Here is a 14,739-nt window from a genome sequence, read left to right on the forward strand (position 1 = left end):
GCAAAATGAGTCCTATCCTACTTGTAAATGAAAAATAGGTGGGAAAAAGTATCAATATTGATTGGTCTTTGTTTCTTTCCAGAAAAATCCTGAGCCGTAGAGGAGAAGGAGCTGGTCGTGTGCGAATGATGACCGCGCGGGACACCTGCCCCAGGCCCCGGCGACATGGCCGCGCTCTCCTGCTACCAGCCCTGCCGCTCGCACCTCGCGCAGCCCGCTAGGTAACGTGCCCCCCGCTAGGTAACGTGGCCCCCTGCTAGTAACGTGACCGCGAGGGACACCTGCCAAGCCCCGGCGACATGGCCGCGCTCTCCTGCTACCAGCCCTGCCGCTCGCACCTCGCGCAGCCCGCTAGGTAACGTGGCCCCCGCTGGGTACCCCTGTTGCCAGGCCTCTTGCTCATCTCTTGTAGCCCATTGGGTAACGTGACTATGACGTGACGTGGTTTAAGTTAATATCCATTATCTTTTACCATAGTATCAGTTAAATGAGCTAGGTGACGCTGAACGAGTATTTCTATGGATTATTATTATCTAAACTGTTTTATAGCCAAGCCAGCCACCCCTTACTAGTTTATTAAAACTGCTGACACATATTCAGGCGTTGACAGTTCGTTAACACTTCGTCACGTGCCCGGACAAGCGTGTATCGGGATGACCCAATTATTTTAGCTGAGCTTGAAATTTTGAAGCGCAGCAAATATTATTATGAAAGGAACTATTTAATGGAGCCAGTCGAAAGCTATTATATTTTTATTTTATCATTATTTTATGTAGATGAAACATATCTTTTGTTTTTTAAGTGCTCTTTCAAATTCAACTTAGGCATTCTAAACAGGACGTCATCATCAGTCGGACATTTTCAAGACCGTTACATATGGCCATTTCTATTCCAAAGCAGTTGTCAAATAATTTTACGTATCTTTATCAGTATCATTTCAGCTACAGGACGTTCACTGTTACCTCCTCCAATGATTATTTCCATCTCGCCCGGCCTGTTTGCTACCTTTATGAGGTTTGTCACGCTGCGTTTTCCTGAACGTGGCCTCCACTCCAGAACCTTGCTGCCCTATCCTGCAAATAAACGACTAACATGTAACAGCACCTCATAATTAAAAGACCTCTTAATTATTGTCTTTAGTAGTATGTTGGAACTCCACTGTGCTGTTCACTCTTTGGTGACATAAAAAATAACTAAATCTCTCTGATCTTCAGGTGTTTTGACGACGAAGACAGCCGCCAGGCATCGGCCACCCTCTCGTTGCGTCGCCGTCAGTTCATCGAGCGGTGCCATGAGGCTCGCAGCACCCGCCATAGCGACCTGATCTCGGAGGTGTCGGTCAAGAAGACCAGGTAATAATATGAGAGAAGCGATGGCTGGTTCTTTCGTCAAGTCTGTGAACAGCTGCTGCTCTCGAGTGCGTACTCTCTCAAAAGTTCTCGAGTGGAAACCACGAGCCGGAAGACGTAGTGTGGGCGGGCCTCCCACTAGGTGGACCGAAGATCTGGTGAAGGTCGCGGGAGGCGCCTGACCGGTCCTTGTTGAAAATCTTGGGGGAGGCCTTTGTCCAGTAGTGGAAGTCTTTCGGCTAAAACGAACGAGTCAAATAAAGAAGTTCTGACTTTGACAGGGAGGAGTTGACCAAGCATGCGGCACAAACCATCCCGCTGAACCGCCGGCTCAACGTGGAGTCCGGCTGGTCGAAGGTCGAGGAGGTTCGGAAGAAGTTCGAGGGTGCGGCTACTGTGTCCTCCTTCTCCAGGTCCTTCGAGTCGCCGCCAAGGTACATCATGAGAAAATATCTTCATTTTTAAGGAAGAAAGAAACTATAGGAATTAGTTTAATGTATGCATACTGCCTACCTGATTCTTAAATACCTTTAGATTTTTATTTTAGTTTCCCCAGGGACGAGAAGTGCTATTTTACGATAAAGTAGAAGACGGGCTGTTTTTAGCATCGCAGTAGAGCCCAGACGAATATTATGCGGATATTTGTCTTTTTAGTTACAGTTAAAATGTGTCACCCTTCTTGAGTTATGCCTATGTTTAGCAAAGGACCTCCTATGGCTGAAATGATGATGATGATGACCTTACAAATATGTTAAACTAACATCCGCCCGCGACTTCGTTCGCGTGGTTGAATTTTGCAAAATCGCGTCTTAGTGAGCACCTACGTTCTAAAAGGAATTTTAACCCCCAAGCAAAATTAAAGACTCCTAGCACTTGTTTCTGAGATTTAGTGATGAGTGAGTCAGTCAATCAGTGACCTTTTGCTTTTATAAATATAGATTTTCACTTCCAGGCGTCGCCTAGCCGACTCACTGTTCGCGAGTTTCAAGCTCCCGCGCAAGAAGGAAGGCATGTCGGCGCCGCGCTCGCTCGCGCCGCAGCCGCAGCAGAAGCGCAAGTCTGCTGTCGAGCTGCTGGCGGAGAGCAAGGCCTTCTACGTCAAGTCCGAGACGGTGCTGGATCGGAAGCAGGAGTTACCGCTTAGGGTAAGAATTCAAGGTCAAAGTCAATCAGCACGACAGGATTCTAAAGCTTTTGAAGAGACAATTGCCGCAGCAGAAGCGCAAGTCTGCTGTCGAGCTGCTGGCGGAGAGCAAGGCCTTCTACGTCAAGTCCGAGACGGTGCTGGATCGGAAGCAGGAGTTGCCGCTTAGGGTAAGAATTCAAGGACAAAGTCAATCAGCAAAACAGGATTTTAAAGCTTTTGTAGCGACAATAACCGCAGCAGAAGCGCAAGTCTGCTGTCGAGCTGCTGGCGGAGAGCAAGGCCTTCTACAAGTCCGAGACGGTGCTGGATAGGAAGCAGGAGTTACCGCTTAGGGTAAGAATTCAAGGTCAAAGTCAATCAGCACGACAGGATTCTAAAGCTTTTGAAGAGACAATTGCCGCAGCAGAAGCGCAAGTCTGCTGTCGAGCTGCTGGCGGAGAGTATGGCCTTCTACGTCAAGTCCGAGACGGTGCTGGATCGGAAGCAGGAGTTGCCGCTTAGGGTAAGAATTCAAGGACAAAGTCAATCAGCAAAACAGGATTTTAAAGCTTTTGTAGCGACAATAACCGCAGCAGAAGCGCAAGTCTGCTGTCGAGCTGCTGGCGGAGAGCAAGGCCTTCTAAAAGTCCGAGACGGTGCTGGATAGGAAGCAGGAGTTACCGCTTAGGGTGAGAGCTTTAATTTTATTTACTCACAACGAAGAAGCTCTTGGCCTGCATAGGGGAGGTGAGCCCAAAGCGGGTATACCGCCCAAAGCGGGTAGCCTTCGTTATTCACGTATACAAGCCGATTGGGCACATGTGTGCGTTTCGTGGCAACGCTCGAACTCGTTTCGAAACGAATCAGTTTGGCCGAAACATCGGCGACGCGCGGCGGAGCTCCGAGACGCGAATGTTTTTATTTGCCTGTTTCACAAAAAAATATCAAGATATGTGAATATGAATTACTTCATTCTGTTTAAAGTTGTGTTGAATCTGTTACTTGTGTATTATTCTGCATTAAAACAGCGTAGAATTCTTATAGTTTGAGCAACATTTCTGATAAAGATTTTGAAATTATTTTACAAAACGTGAAAAAGTATCTTTTGGGCAAAGCGGGTATGGGTAAAACGGGTAACCGCTTCTTATTCTTATTCTAATTATATATGGATACAAAAATGGTACTTTCATAGGTAATTTTTGTTGTTTTGGCTGAACAAGAATATGAATTGATAGAAGTTTTGTTTAACATGGATAATCTTTTTTTTGGTCTGACAAAATCGGATTTTTATCTCACGTATATCAATATGCAGAGAGCAATAGAATTCCGCACCCTTTCAAAAGTCAAACTGCTGGAGAAGATTGGTGTAAAGCCTTTGAAAAGAGATATAGAACTAACATTGAGAAAGCCAATGCCAACGTCAGTACCTCGCCTTGCCCAGTCTCGACCCGTTTTGCCCCAGCGGCCATACCCGCTTTGGGCACCCCCTGCGGGCAAACCGGGTAAAATGACCGACTGATTAGTTCTTAAATTTTTGAAGTGATTTGTTACAAGAGAAGTGATTTTTAGTTTTTATTACAAAGTTTAATACATACTTGTACGAATTATTAAAAATATATAACTTTGCAACTGCAGTAACGTCTTTTTTATTGACACAAACCTTAAGTTACCCGCTTTGGGCCCATCTCCCCTATTAAGTCATCTGATGGAAACTGTTTTACGTGAAAAGTTAATGAAGAATCCTAACGGCCTTGCCATACTGGCGGATTGCAAGCGTTTTCTGGGCGGAACAGCGGCGCGGCGCAGTACGCCGCGGCATTTTGCAAGCATTTTGGCGACCGCGGCGTGCCCGCTCCGCTTGCAATCCGCCAGTGTGGCAAGGCCATTAGGGATCTTTAATTTTTTGAAAACCTTTGAAAATTGACGACGCTATCATGCCTTTAAACCGGTTTATCAAAAAAATCTACCAGCTTTTATTTTCTTTCGCAGGTTAGCAGTGGTCTGAGTCAAGCTATAGCAGCGGGTGGTTGTCACCTCGTCAGCTCTGGGGCACTCAACAATGATGCTTGCTGCAACCCTTGTAAGTTTAATTTTCATCAAGACCACATCAATCTAACATTCATAGAATCTTCTCAGCACCAGCCCAATATGTTGTCCCGAAGTGGTGGTAGGACAAGCAATATTTGGGACGTGTTTAAGCGTCACGGGAAGAGCCTAATTACTGAATAAAAGCTTTGATTTTGGCTTTGATTCTTATTGTGATTGAAATTACCTACTTATCCACGATCGTTGTTCTTTGAAGATGCAACAACAAGAAGTGTTGGCAGTACCAGGCGGGCGGTGAGCGCGGGCGAGGGTCTGCAGAACACTCTCAGAAGGTTGCTAGAGCACTCGGATAGCAGGGAGAATGTCTACTCACCGGCTTATGCTTGTAAGTATCATTTACATCCTTTGTCTAAATGAATTAGAGACAATACAACTTCTTCGGATTCGATATCCACCGTTGAAGGCCAAAGCAACTCATTTCTTCTCAGTGTCCACTGTCCACCAATAAAGGGAAATGGAAAGACCTAGCGTTGTCTCCCACTGGCAGTTATCACAACTATTTTTTTCTCAATTTCTTCCACTTTCCGTGTTGGAGAGCTACGGGAATAGAGGGATCAATAACGTAATTCAACTTTTTCAGCAGCGCACAAAATCTACGCAGAAAGCAGACGGCTCAAAGACTCGTACCCTGATCGGGAGACCAATCCCCGCTCGCAGCACACCTCCGGAACTTTCTCTGGGACCTCGTCTTCTGGGACGTCGGGGTCTAAGGCGCAGAAGTCGGACCCTGACAAGTTGAACAGGCCCTTAAGTTTTGGAGACGCAAGGGTGTTCTTCCCGGAGTCTTTCGTGATACCGCGACAGCGGCCGAGCGAAGTTGTGATTAAAGGCGCTTATTCTATACGTGAGTATCTTTCATGTTTTATCATCGTCAGCTCTGTCAATCAGCAGGCACAGTTACTACTTATCAATTTTATATTATAGATCTCTCATAACTTATGACATATTTAGCCCAGTCTAGCATCGACAGTCTGTTGTCCAAGGCGCATTGATTTCTCAATATTTCTGTGGAAACAGTGAGAAATATTTCAGGCACAGTTTTTCGCAAAGCTGAAAGTACCTAGTATTCAAAAGTTATTATGTGATGAACACAATAAAGCCTTGATCCTAATATACACGTAGAAAGGGAGGACTTACTTCTTGCCCTTTAGCTTAATTTACAAAGTCAGGCCTACATACATCTAGGGCACATTATTTAATTTTGATCACGCCTCTAATTTGAAGGCGCTCTTAGAGAAACAAAACAAAAATTCATCGTTTGCCAATCAACTAATCAAGAACCGTACCTTCCAGCGAGCTCGCACTCCAGCCCCTCGCACATGGAACTGCCTGAACCGGTGGTGAGCGGGCCAGGGTCACCAGCCGAGCAGCTGGGTGCCATCAGCCCGCCCGCCCAATACGCGCACTCCGCGCCCAGGTATACCAGGTAATCCTTCTTCCATCCAGGGTTTAATGACATCACCTCTCTGATGGCATCACATCAAAATTTCCAGCCGTAATCTTAACGGTTTAGATGATGCATGATATCAACTCCGACTCCATGTCCAAAATAATTTTTTCCCGATAGTCAGTTGTTTTTTTGTATATTGATCATCACTACAGCTCAAAGTCATTTTCTGAAAACAGCTACTGAAAGTTTCAATAGATCATTCCATGGAACCTTAACTCCAATGATTCCAACATCATAACCCTAGCTCTAACAACCCTCTTTCTGCTTGCCAATGTCTTAATACTCGAGTAGGTACCTACTTAACTTCTGTCAGTTGGGTTTCTGTAGAACTGTAGACCCAGAGCCCCGATTACGGTAATTTTTAACGTCTCCAATCCAGACACGCTTCTCGATTCTGCGATACGATTGGTCGTTCAACAGCGTACGTCAGCTGTTTTGACCAATCTTATCGCAGAATCAGAAGCGCGTCTGGATTGGAAACGTTAAAAGTTACCGTAATCGGGGCTCTGATTTTGTAAAAGAGTTACAGCGTATGTGAGCAGGTGGGATTAGTCCCGTTTTGGTCTATCGATAAATTCCATAGATAAAATAATTACCACTTATGTATTTGGCAGGTCTAATTCTCACTCGCAGCCAAGCGCGCGCGGCGACGAGGGCAGCAACATAAATAGTCACAAATCACTGCCCGACCTCCACACGCAGGCTCGCTCCTATACTGAACAGTAAGTTTACCCAACTTTACTTCTTGTCCTATTTAGTGTGTTATGCAATAAATACATGTAGGATTAACGAGTTTTGTGTGTAACGGAATAGTAGAATGACGACGGAATGAAAGTAGTTCATGATTTGAACGCTGAATGATGAGGAATGATTGGTCTATGGAGGAAATCTATCTAGGTATCTATTCTTTTTCTAGCCCAACCGTGACGGGCACGGAGACGATCGGCTCCATCGGCCGCTCGCCGCGCCGTCGGAGGCACTCCAACCATCAGCGGACTGCCTCGTGCTCTTCTAAGGGGACGAGGTAAGAGAACAAACCACTTTATACCAATTTGGGTAGTTGTGTTTAAATATTATCGAAGTTGCTGACTTAGAACACCGCGTCATGTGTCAAGTGACGATGTGTTAAAAGTCCCAAAAGAAAATTGTAGCAAAGTAACAGGTTACCCTCTTTGCTAAACAAACAAAACATATCTTTGCAGGTCAAATCATTCTTCTTTGATGTCATCGTGTGAAGCTTTCTCCGAACATCCTTCTCCGGGGGAGGACAACTACCAATCTTACAATAGGTAGGTCAACAAAGGTAATTAGAAGTAGAGAGAATGGTAGTACGCGGGACACATTAGCTAAACGCATGAAGCTACAGATAAAAATGGAGGCCACACTCCGAATACCTACTTGAAGCACAAACTAAGTATCACTATCTCGCTCTCTGTGGGCAGACTCGCTCTTTCTAAATAAACAAAAAATATAAAATTGCTCAAATTCAATGAAACCAATGTAAAATCTTTATTTCTTGACATAGGTATCATTAAAAATGATAAGTGTAATTACTGGTAAAACGTTTTAGGAAGAAATTACTGTATAGCCCGACCAGGAACATAAAAACCCTGGCATAGAGGCGCCTCAATTGCATTTGATAGTGCAACACTGAGTACAGTCGTACCTGTGTTAAATTAATAGGCTAAATTTATGTACCAGGATTCAGGATTACGGGCTAATTTGATATTTTCATAAATTAACGAAAAAATATTATTAAAGGTAACCTGGTTTAAATAAATTAAATGAAACCATCTATCGAGATAGTAGGATTTATTTTATTATTCATCAATAATCAAATTCAGAACTTGAATATTCAACTGCAATGTCTGCTCATGAACGCTTCAAACTCGGTACCTACTTCTTTCCCAATTCCATAAAATTCAAAACTTGGAAAGTGACAAAAAACTTTAAAATAGGTAGTTGAAATAAACTACAGCTAATTTTCATAGTGGACTGTACTATACGATAAACATGTCAGTCAATTTGACAACCTTTGTCGGAAACATTATTCAATGAAAATATTGTCCGAACCCTTAGTATTTCTCTTCGACAAATACATTAACACATTGTGAACCACTTTTCTTTCACGACTATAAAAATATTTTAGCAATCTAATTCACAAAATCAATTGCACACATTTAAAATAAAGTTTGTTTACACTTTGACAGCAATAGACTGACATGCAAGGTGACATGTCAATGAAGTTTTCAGTTACTGTTGCCATTAAAAGAAATTAGTACCATTAGTTTTCCGCAACATGGCGAGGGTTTTTATGTTCCTGGGCAGGCTATAAAAAATGTGAAAAATGTTTACAATGATCCAATGTCGGAAATCACGAAATAAACACTTACGCGTGGAATCTTATGTCACTTCCAGGACACCACGTACTACCGCAACCACGCACTACAAAATTTTGCACCAATTCTTGTGATAAAACAATGATTATTTCCTGTAAACAATCTCAAACGAAATTAACTGCTTAATAAACAAAATAGTAAACAACCGCCATGATGGGCCGGATTGGGCCGATGTTGCCACATGGTACCGATTACCCAGGAATTGGGATTGTAAGTCCCTGATTCGCCAACACATTAAGCCTAAATGGCCGACAATTTTGTGATTTTTTATTTAACTAGGTAATCTTAGTTTCAAATATTAATTATTTATTTGTTTAACTTCTGATTTGGTTAGTGAATTGGCTATTTCGAAGAATTTACAAGGATATTTAAATCAGAAGATAGCAATACTACAGTTCACACTAAAAAGAGAGGTAGGGCCGCAGAGAGCGAGATAGATATAAGTAGGTATTTGACTCAAGTTTTTGTTCCAACTCTGCCCTCCATTTTTATCTTTAGCTTCATGGCTAAACGTCCTGGCGATCAGCGACTCCATCTCGACGGTCTAGTAAAGGTTGCGGGAAGCACCTGCATGCGGGTAGCGCAGGACCGTTTGTTGTGGAAGCCCTTTGTGGAAATCCGTGGAAAGACCTTTTCCTAGTAGTGAACGTTCTTTAGTTATTTAAAACAACACAACTGTTCACAATTAGAAATTACTTAGTTCATATTTTTTGGACTAATAAGTAGTTATTTCCCGAATGATCCAAACTTTATTATGTTTGTCTTTTGTTTCCAGTCGATGCGGGTCGTCCTTCGCAAGGGACTCGGGAGGCTCCAGCGGGCATTACACGCAGCGGAGCGCGCCTCCGCACCACCACCGCCGCACCGACTCTGGCTCGTCCACACAGCATGATCAGACGAGGTGAATATTAAATACCTACTGTTGATGTTCTTAAGAATTATCACGATCGTTAGCTTTTATTAAAGATGAAAAGGTTCACATCATCATCATCATCATCCTCATTTCAGCCATAGGACGTCCACTGCTGAACATAGGCCTCCCCCAATGCTTTCCATGTTGATCGATTGGTAGCGGCCTGCGTCCAGCGAAAAGATTCACAGCCATCTGGAAATTAGATTGTTTTCGTAACGGAAGTCTTATCATTGGTTTACTTCGCTTTATTACTGTTATTTTTCACTATCTAGCAAAATTAAATTTTGACAATAAGTGCCCAAACAAGTGATTAACTGAAACTGTAGTTTAGCTGAGTAGGTATAAGCAAACTTGTGTCGGATGAAAAATTGATTATATTGCATGTACACACGGTCACACTGTTAACTATCCATTTCCGTTTTTGCTCTCGCTCTCATCAAATGGTGATTCTTTGCGATAGAACGAGACGACATGACAGGCAATGGATAGTTAACACTGTTGCCGATGGTACCTACCCTGTCTACTCTGTGGGGGCAGAGCAGGATATAATTTGAGGCTCAAAAAAATAGAAGGACAAGGCATATCCACTAAAATACCCCAGTGCTAACTGTGGCATTCCGGACAAAGCCTTCACTACCACAGTCCTTCTCGAAAACTACCAAATATTTTGTATGCATAACAAGGCAGGTATTTGACCATAATCGCACCTGGTGTTAAATAGGATGCAGTCTAATCCTGTAACATATCTGCCCTGTAAGTGCCTATTCACACTCGCCTTGAAAACCTAACTGACTACCCTGTTCCTCTAGCCGCTACAACTCGTACTACCCGGAGTACGGGCAGGAGCTGGAATGCTACGTGTCGGCGCCGCCGCAGTTCCAAGATGGCGCGCCCTCGCCGCCGCCTGCGCTCGCGCCGCACTACCCGCCGCAACCGAGAGTTGGGATACACTTCCAGGTAAGAAACTGGCTCACAAATCTTATCAGGTTTTTAGTCCCTACTGTAGGAGCACGACCCACTAATTTACCAGAGGAAAATGAAGGATAAAATAATAATTGCTACCATGTCGGCGCCGCCGCAGTTGGGATCTAATCCCGGAATTAGGATACACTTTCAGGTAACTGGCTCTTTATTCTTCCTCGTGTTTTTATACTCAAAACAGAAGCCGATCCTGGGACCCCCTAGGTCTCAGAAAAGTGTTAACCACTAGACCACAGCGGCAATCAAAATACGATGATTCAAGCCATGAGTGTAGGAGCGCAACCCTCCCTGATTTACGAAAGCAAATTGAGGATTTCGCCTACTCCTCACGCTAACCAGACAGGTTGGGAAGACCTGATATTTCTGAGTACCTTATGTCCGGTTTCCACCAAAGCGGCCCACGTCGTATTCAAAACACGTCTTCAAACAAAATCAGCGGGAAGACTAAGTTCTATTCTGCTTTCGCTCTGCTTCTCAGATCGCCTTTGGTTCCATAAAAAATGTTAAATAATTTTGTCAGTGATATTATATTGTGATTTATCTTAGAAATCAAGCTTTACCTTACTCCCTTGCAGGCCAGCGCCCCGCCGCCGCAGTTCCAAGACGAGCCGCCTGTGTACGACTATGGTGACTACGACTGCGCCTACAAGACGCCGCTCAAATGTCTCAACGTGGGCCGAAAGGAGTACAGTAACACTAGAGATTATAATAGGTAAGCAGGGAAATGAAATATAGCACAGTAGAAGAATTAGGTTACTTCAAGGCACTATTTTGAGACCTCTACTATTCTTTATTTAAAAATAAGAAATTTAATAAGAATGAAATCTTTGGACAACGCCAGCTAGCCCCAAAGTAAGCAACTTAATGCTTGTGTTATGCGTGCTAGCTTAATGGATATACTACTTATACTATACTTTTTTTTTAAATACATACATATTATACATAGTAACACCTATACCCGTCACAGGAATTAAAATTCTCCATCTAAATTTCTGCCCAGCCGGGAATCGAACCCGGGACCTCGTCGTAGTAGTCCGTTCTGAACCACTACACCAAACGGCCGACCAAAGAGTACTTACCTATAGATTACAATAAATTATGCAGGACACTTCGTGGTATAGTAACAGCAAAAGACCTTATTTACTTTGTAAAATCAGGACTCCTACAAGGGTCTATTCTGGGACCATTGCTATTCTTTTTTTAATTAACTATTTTGATGTATTTGTCCTAGATACCACTCGCCAAGCACGGAACTGGTGAGCAAGCAGCCGCAGTATCAACAGATGCGACGTCCGCGCCTCGATGATACGCAGGAATACGTTAATGCAAACCAGGTCTCTTCTAATTACGGTTGCTTCTTAAACTTAAGACAATGGAATAAGGTTAAAAATATGATAAGAAAGAACTATACCTATGCCATTTGCCTTTTAAATAAAACTTTATTCTACTCCTCAAACTAGAATGACAGGCAAATACCTACTATTTTTCACAGACTATCAGAGGCCATGATAGTTAATATTAAGCCATCCACAACACAGGACGGTAGTTGTTAACAAAACTGTGCTCTAAGGATGTGGACTTAAGATTTGTTTTATTTCAGATGTGTCCACCAGAGGAGGTGACGTCACCTCTGGGCACGTTCAAGAGACAACGGTGCTTGCGCTACAAGCAGAGGCGACCGCGACCGATATTGCGCTCGAAATCAGATATCTCTGACAGGTAAGTTCAGAAAGTTCTAAATTGACTTGTAAAAATTTGTCTTCTGCAAGGCACTATTCTGGGGCCATCACTATTCTTAAATCTTAATTTTAAATTTACTCTATTTACTGAGGAATATTGTACACACGGCCACAGTTTTAACTATACATTTCCGTTTTTGCTCTCGCTCTCATCAAATGGTGATTCTTTGCGATAGAACGAGACGACATGACCGGCAATGGGCAGTTAACACTGTTGCCGATAGTACATCATTTACAGACTGGATGTGCTTCAAACTTGTATACTATGTAACCCCTTTTTTATATGTTTATTTTTTGTAGATACCGGCGCACAGATGGCCGTAGCCCTGCGTCGGCTCCATGCGAGGGCGAGGACTCTCCCGACAGTCCCTCTGAGGAGTCATTACGTCTCCAGCAGTTCTTCGAGCGGCTGGGGCTGGAGCCGCGCCAGTACGACTCCATAGTGCGGGACGCGCCGCCCGAGAGCCCGGTGTTCTTCTCCTCGGCCTCTACGGTCGACTCCAACCAGCTGGCTGCTACCGCTGATTACACGGTTCGTATTATACTAGCTTTTAGCCGCAGCCTCCCTCGTGTTAGACTTTGGACCTACTTCATCCCCTTGGGAGATGAATTCACCCCCGACAGCCCTTCTGAGGAGTCGCTACGGCTCCAGCAGCTCTACAAGAATACTACGGCTTCGCTCGCGTAAAGTTTGACCCCATTTTGTCCCCTTAGGGGTTGCATTCTCCCCTAATCGTCCCTCTGAAGAGTCACTAAAGCTTCGTCGAGCGGCTGGGGCTGAAGTCGCGCCAGTACGACTCCATGGTGCGGGGCGCGCCGCCCGAGAGCCCGGTGTTCTTCTCCTCAGCCTCTACGGTCGACTCCAACCAGCTGGCTGCTACCGCTGATTACACGGTTCGTATGCTGCGTCTCACTCCCATTAGATTTTGGACCCAATTCATTCCCTTCGGGGATGAATTCAACCCCCGACAGCCCCTCTTAGAACTTGCTACGGCTCCAGCAGCTCAAAAAGTATAGGTACTACGGCTTCGCTCGCGTTAAGCTTTGAACCCTTGCGGAAGGATTACCCCGATAGTCCTTCTGAAGAGTCATTACGTCTCCAGCAGTTCTTCGAGCGGCTGGGGCTGGAGCCGCGCCAGTACGACTCCATAGTGCGGGACGCGCCGCCCGAGAGCCCGGTGTTCTTCTCCTCAGCCTCTACGGTCGACTCGAACCAACTGGCGGCTACCGCTGATTACACGGTTCGTATGCTGCGTCTCACTCCCATTAGCCCCTCTTAGAACCCCCCGACAGCCCCTCTTAGAACTTGCTACGGCTCGTGCAGCTCAAAAAGTATAGGTGCTACGGCTTCGCTCGCGTTAAGCTTTGAACCCTTGCGGGAGGATTACCCCGATACTCCCTCGGAGGAGTCATTACGTCTCCAGCAGTTCTTCGAGCGGCTGGGGCTGGAGCCGCGCCAGTACGACTCCATAGTGCGGGACGCGCCGCCCGAGAGCCCGGTGTTCTTCTCCTCGGCCTCTACGGTCGACTCCAACCAGCTGGCTGCTACCGCTGATTACACGGTTCGTATACTTTGCCCTCATTAATCTTTGAACCCCGTCGTTTCATCCCCTTGAGGGATGAATTCTTCCCGACAGCTCCTCTGAGGAGTCGCTACGGCTCCAGCAGCTCTACAAGAATGCTACGGCTTCGCTCGCGTAAAGTTAGACCCCATTTTGTCCCCTTAGGGGTTGAATTCTCCCTCGACAACCTCTCTGAAGAGTCGCTGCGTCTCCAGCAGTTCTTCGAGCGGCTGGGGCTGGAGCCGCGCCAGTACGACTCCATAGTGCGGGACGCGCCTCCCGAGAGCCCGGTGTTCTTCTCCTCGGCCTCCACTGTGGATTCGAATCAGCTGGCGGCTACTGCTGATTACACGGTTCGTATATTTATAAGCTCGCATTAAACCATGGACCCCGTCGTTTCTTCCCTTGGGGAATGAATTCACCCACGACAGCACAGCCCCTCTAAGAATTCACTACATCTCCGGCATTCTTCAAGTATACTACGGCTTCGCTCGCGTTATACCTTGAACCCCGTTTCCTCCCCTTTGGGGGTAAATTTTCCCCCGATAGCCCCTCTGTAGAGTCGCTGCGTCTCCAGCAGTTCTTCGAGCGGCTGGGGCTGGAGCCGCGCCAGTACGACTCCATAGTGCGGGACGCGCCGCCCGAGAGCCCGGTGTTCTTCTCCTCGGCCTCCACTGTGGACTCCAACCAGCTGGCGGCTACCGCTGATTACACGGTTCGTATGCAACCGACAGCCCCTCTTAGAACTTGCTACGGCTCCAGCAGCTCAAAAAGTATAGGTACTACGGCTTCGCTCGCGTTAAGCTTTGAACCCTTGCGGAAGGATTACCCCGATAGTCCTTCTGAAGAGTCGCTGCGTCTCCAACAGTTCTTCGAGCGGCTGGGGCTGGAGCCGCGCCAGTACGACTCCATAGTGCGGGACGTGCCGCCCGAGAGCCCGGTGTTCTTCTCCTCGGCCTCCATTGTGGACTCCAACCAGCTGGCGGCTACCGCTGATTATACGGTTCGTATTATACTAGCTTTTAGCCGCAGCCTCCCTCGTGTTAGATTTTGGACCTACTTCATCCCCTTGGGGGATGAATTCACCCCCGACAGCCCTTCTGAGGAGTCGCTA

General features: G+C 45.6%; 1 protein-coding gene across 1 annotated transcript; it reads left to right on the forward strand.

The window, feature by feature from the left end:
* The first annotated feature begins 290 nt into the window (after nt 1–290).
* LOC135083059 (uncharacterized) lies at nt 291–12,751 on the forward strand. The gene is made up of 17 exons (XM_063977823.1): nt 291–355; nt 1,215–1,352; nt 1,631–1,783; nt 2,302–2,494; nt 4,465–4,555; nt 4,778–4,906; nt 5,162–5,425; nt 5,875–6,007; nt 6,646–6,753; nt 6,948–7,055; nt 7,234–7,320; nt 9,206–9,331; nt 10,153–10,300; nt 10,900–11,036; nt 11,556–11,658; nt 11,925–12,043; nt 12,364–12,751. Exons 1-17 carry the CDS (start codon nt 300–302, stop codon nt 12,749–12,751), a joined length of 2,481 nt encoding a protein of 826 aa, XP_063833893.1. The 5' UTR covers nt 291–299.
* Nucleotides 12,752–14,739: the final 1,988 nt, after the last annotated feature.

The sequence above is a fragment of the Ostrinia nubilalis genome, chromosome 22 (genome assembly GCF_963855985.1).
Source record: "Ostrinia nubilalis chromosome 22, ilOstNubi1.1, whole genome shotgun sequence".
Lineage (NCBI taxonomy): Eukaryota > Metazoa > Arthropoda > Insecta > Lepidoptera > Crambidae > Ostrinia > Ostrinia nubilalis.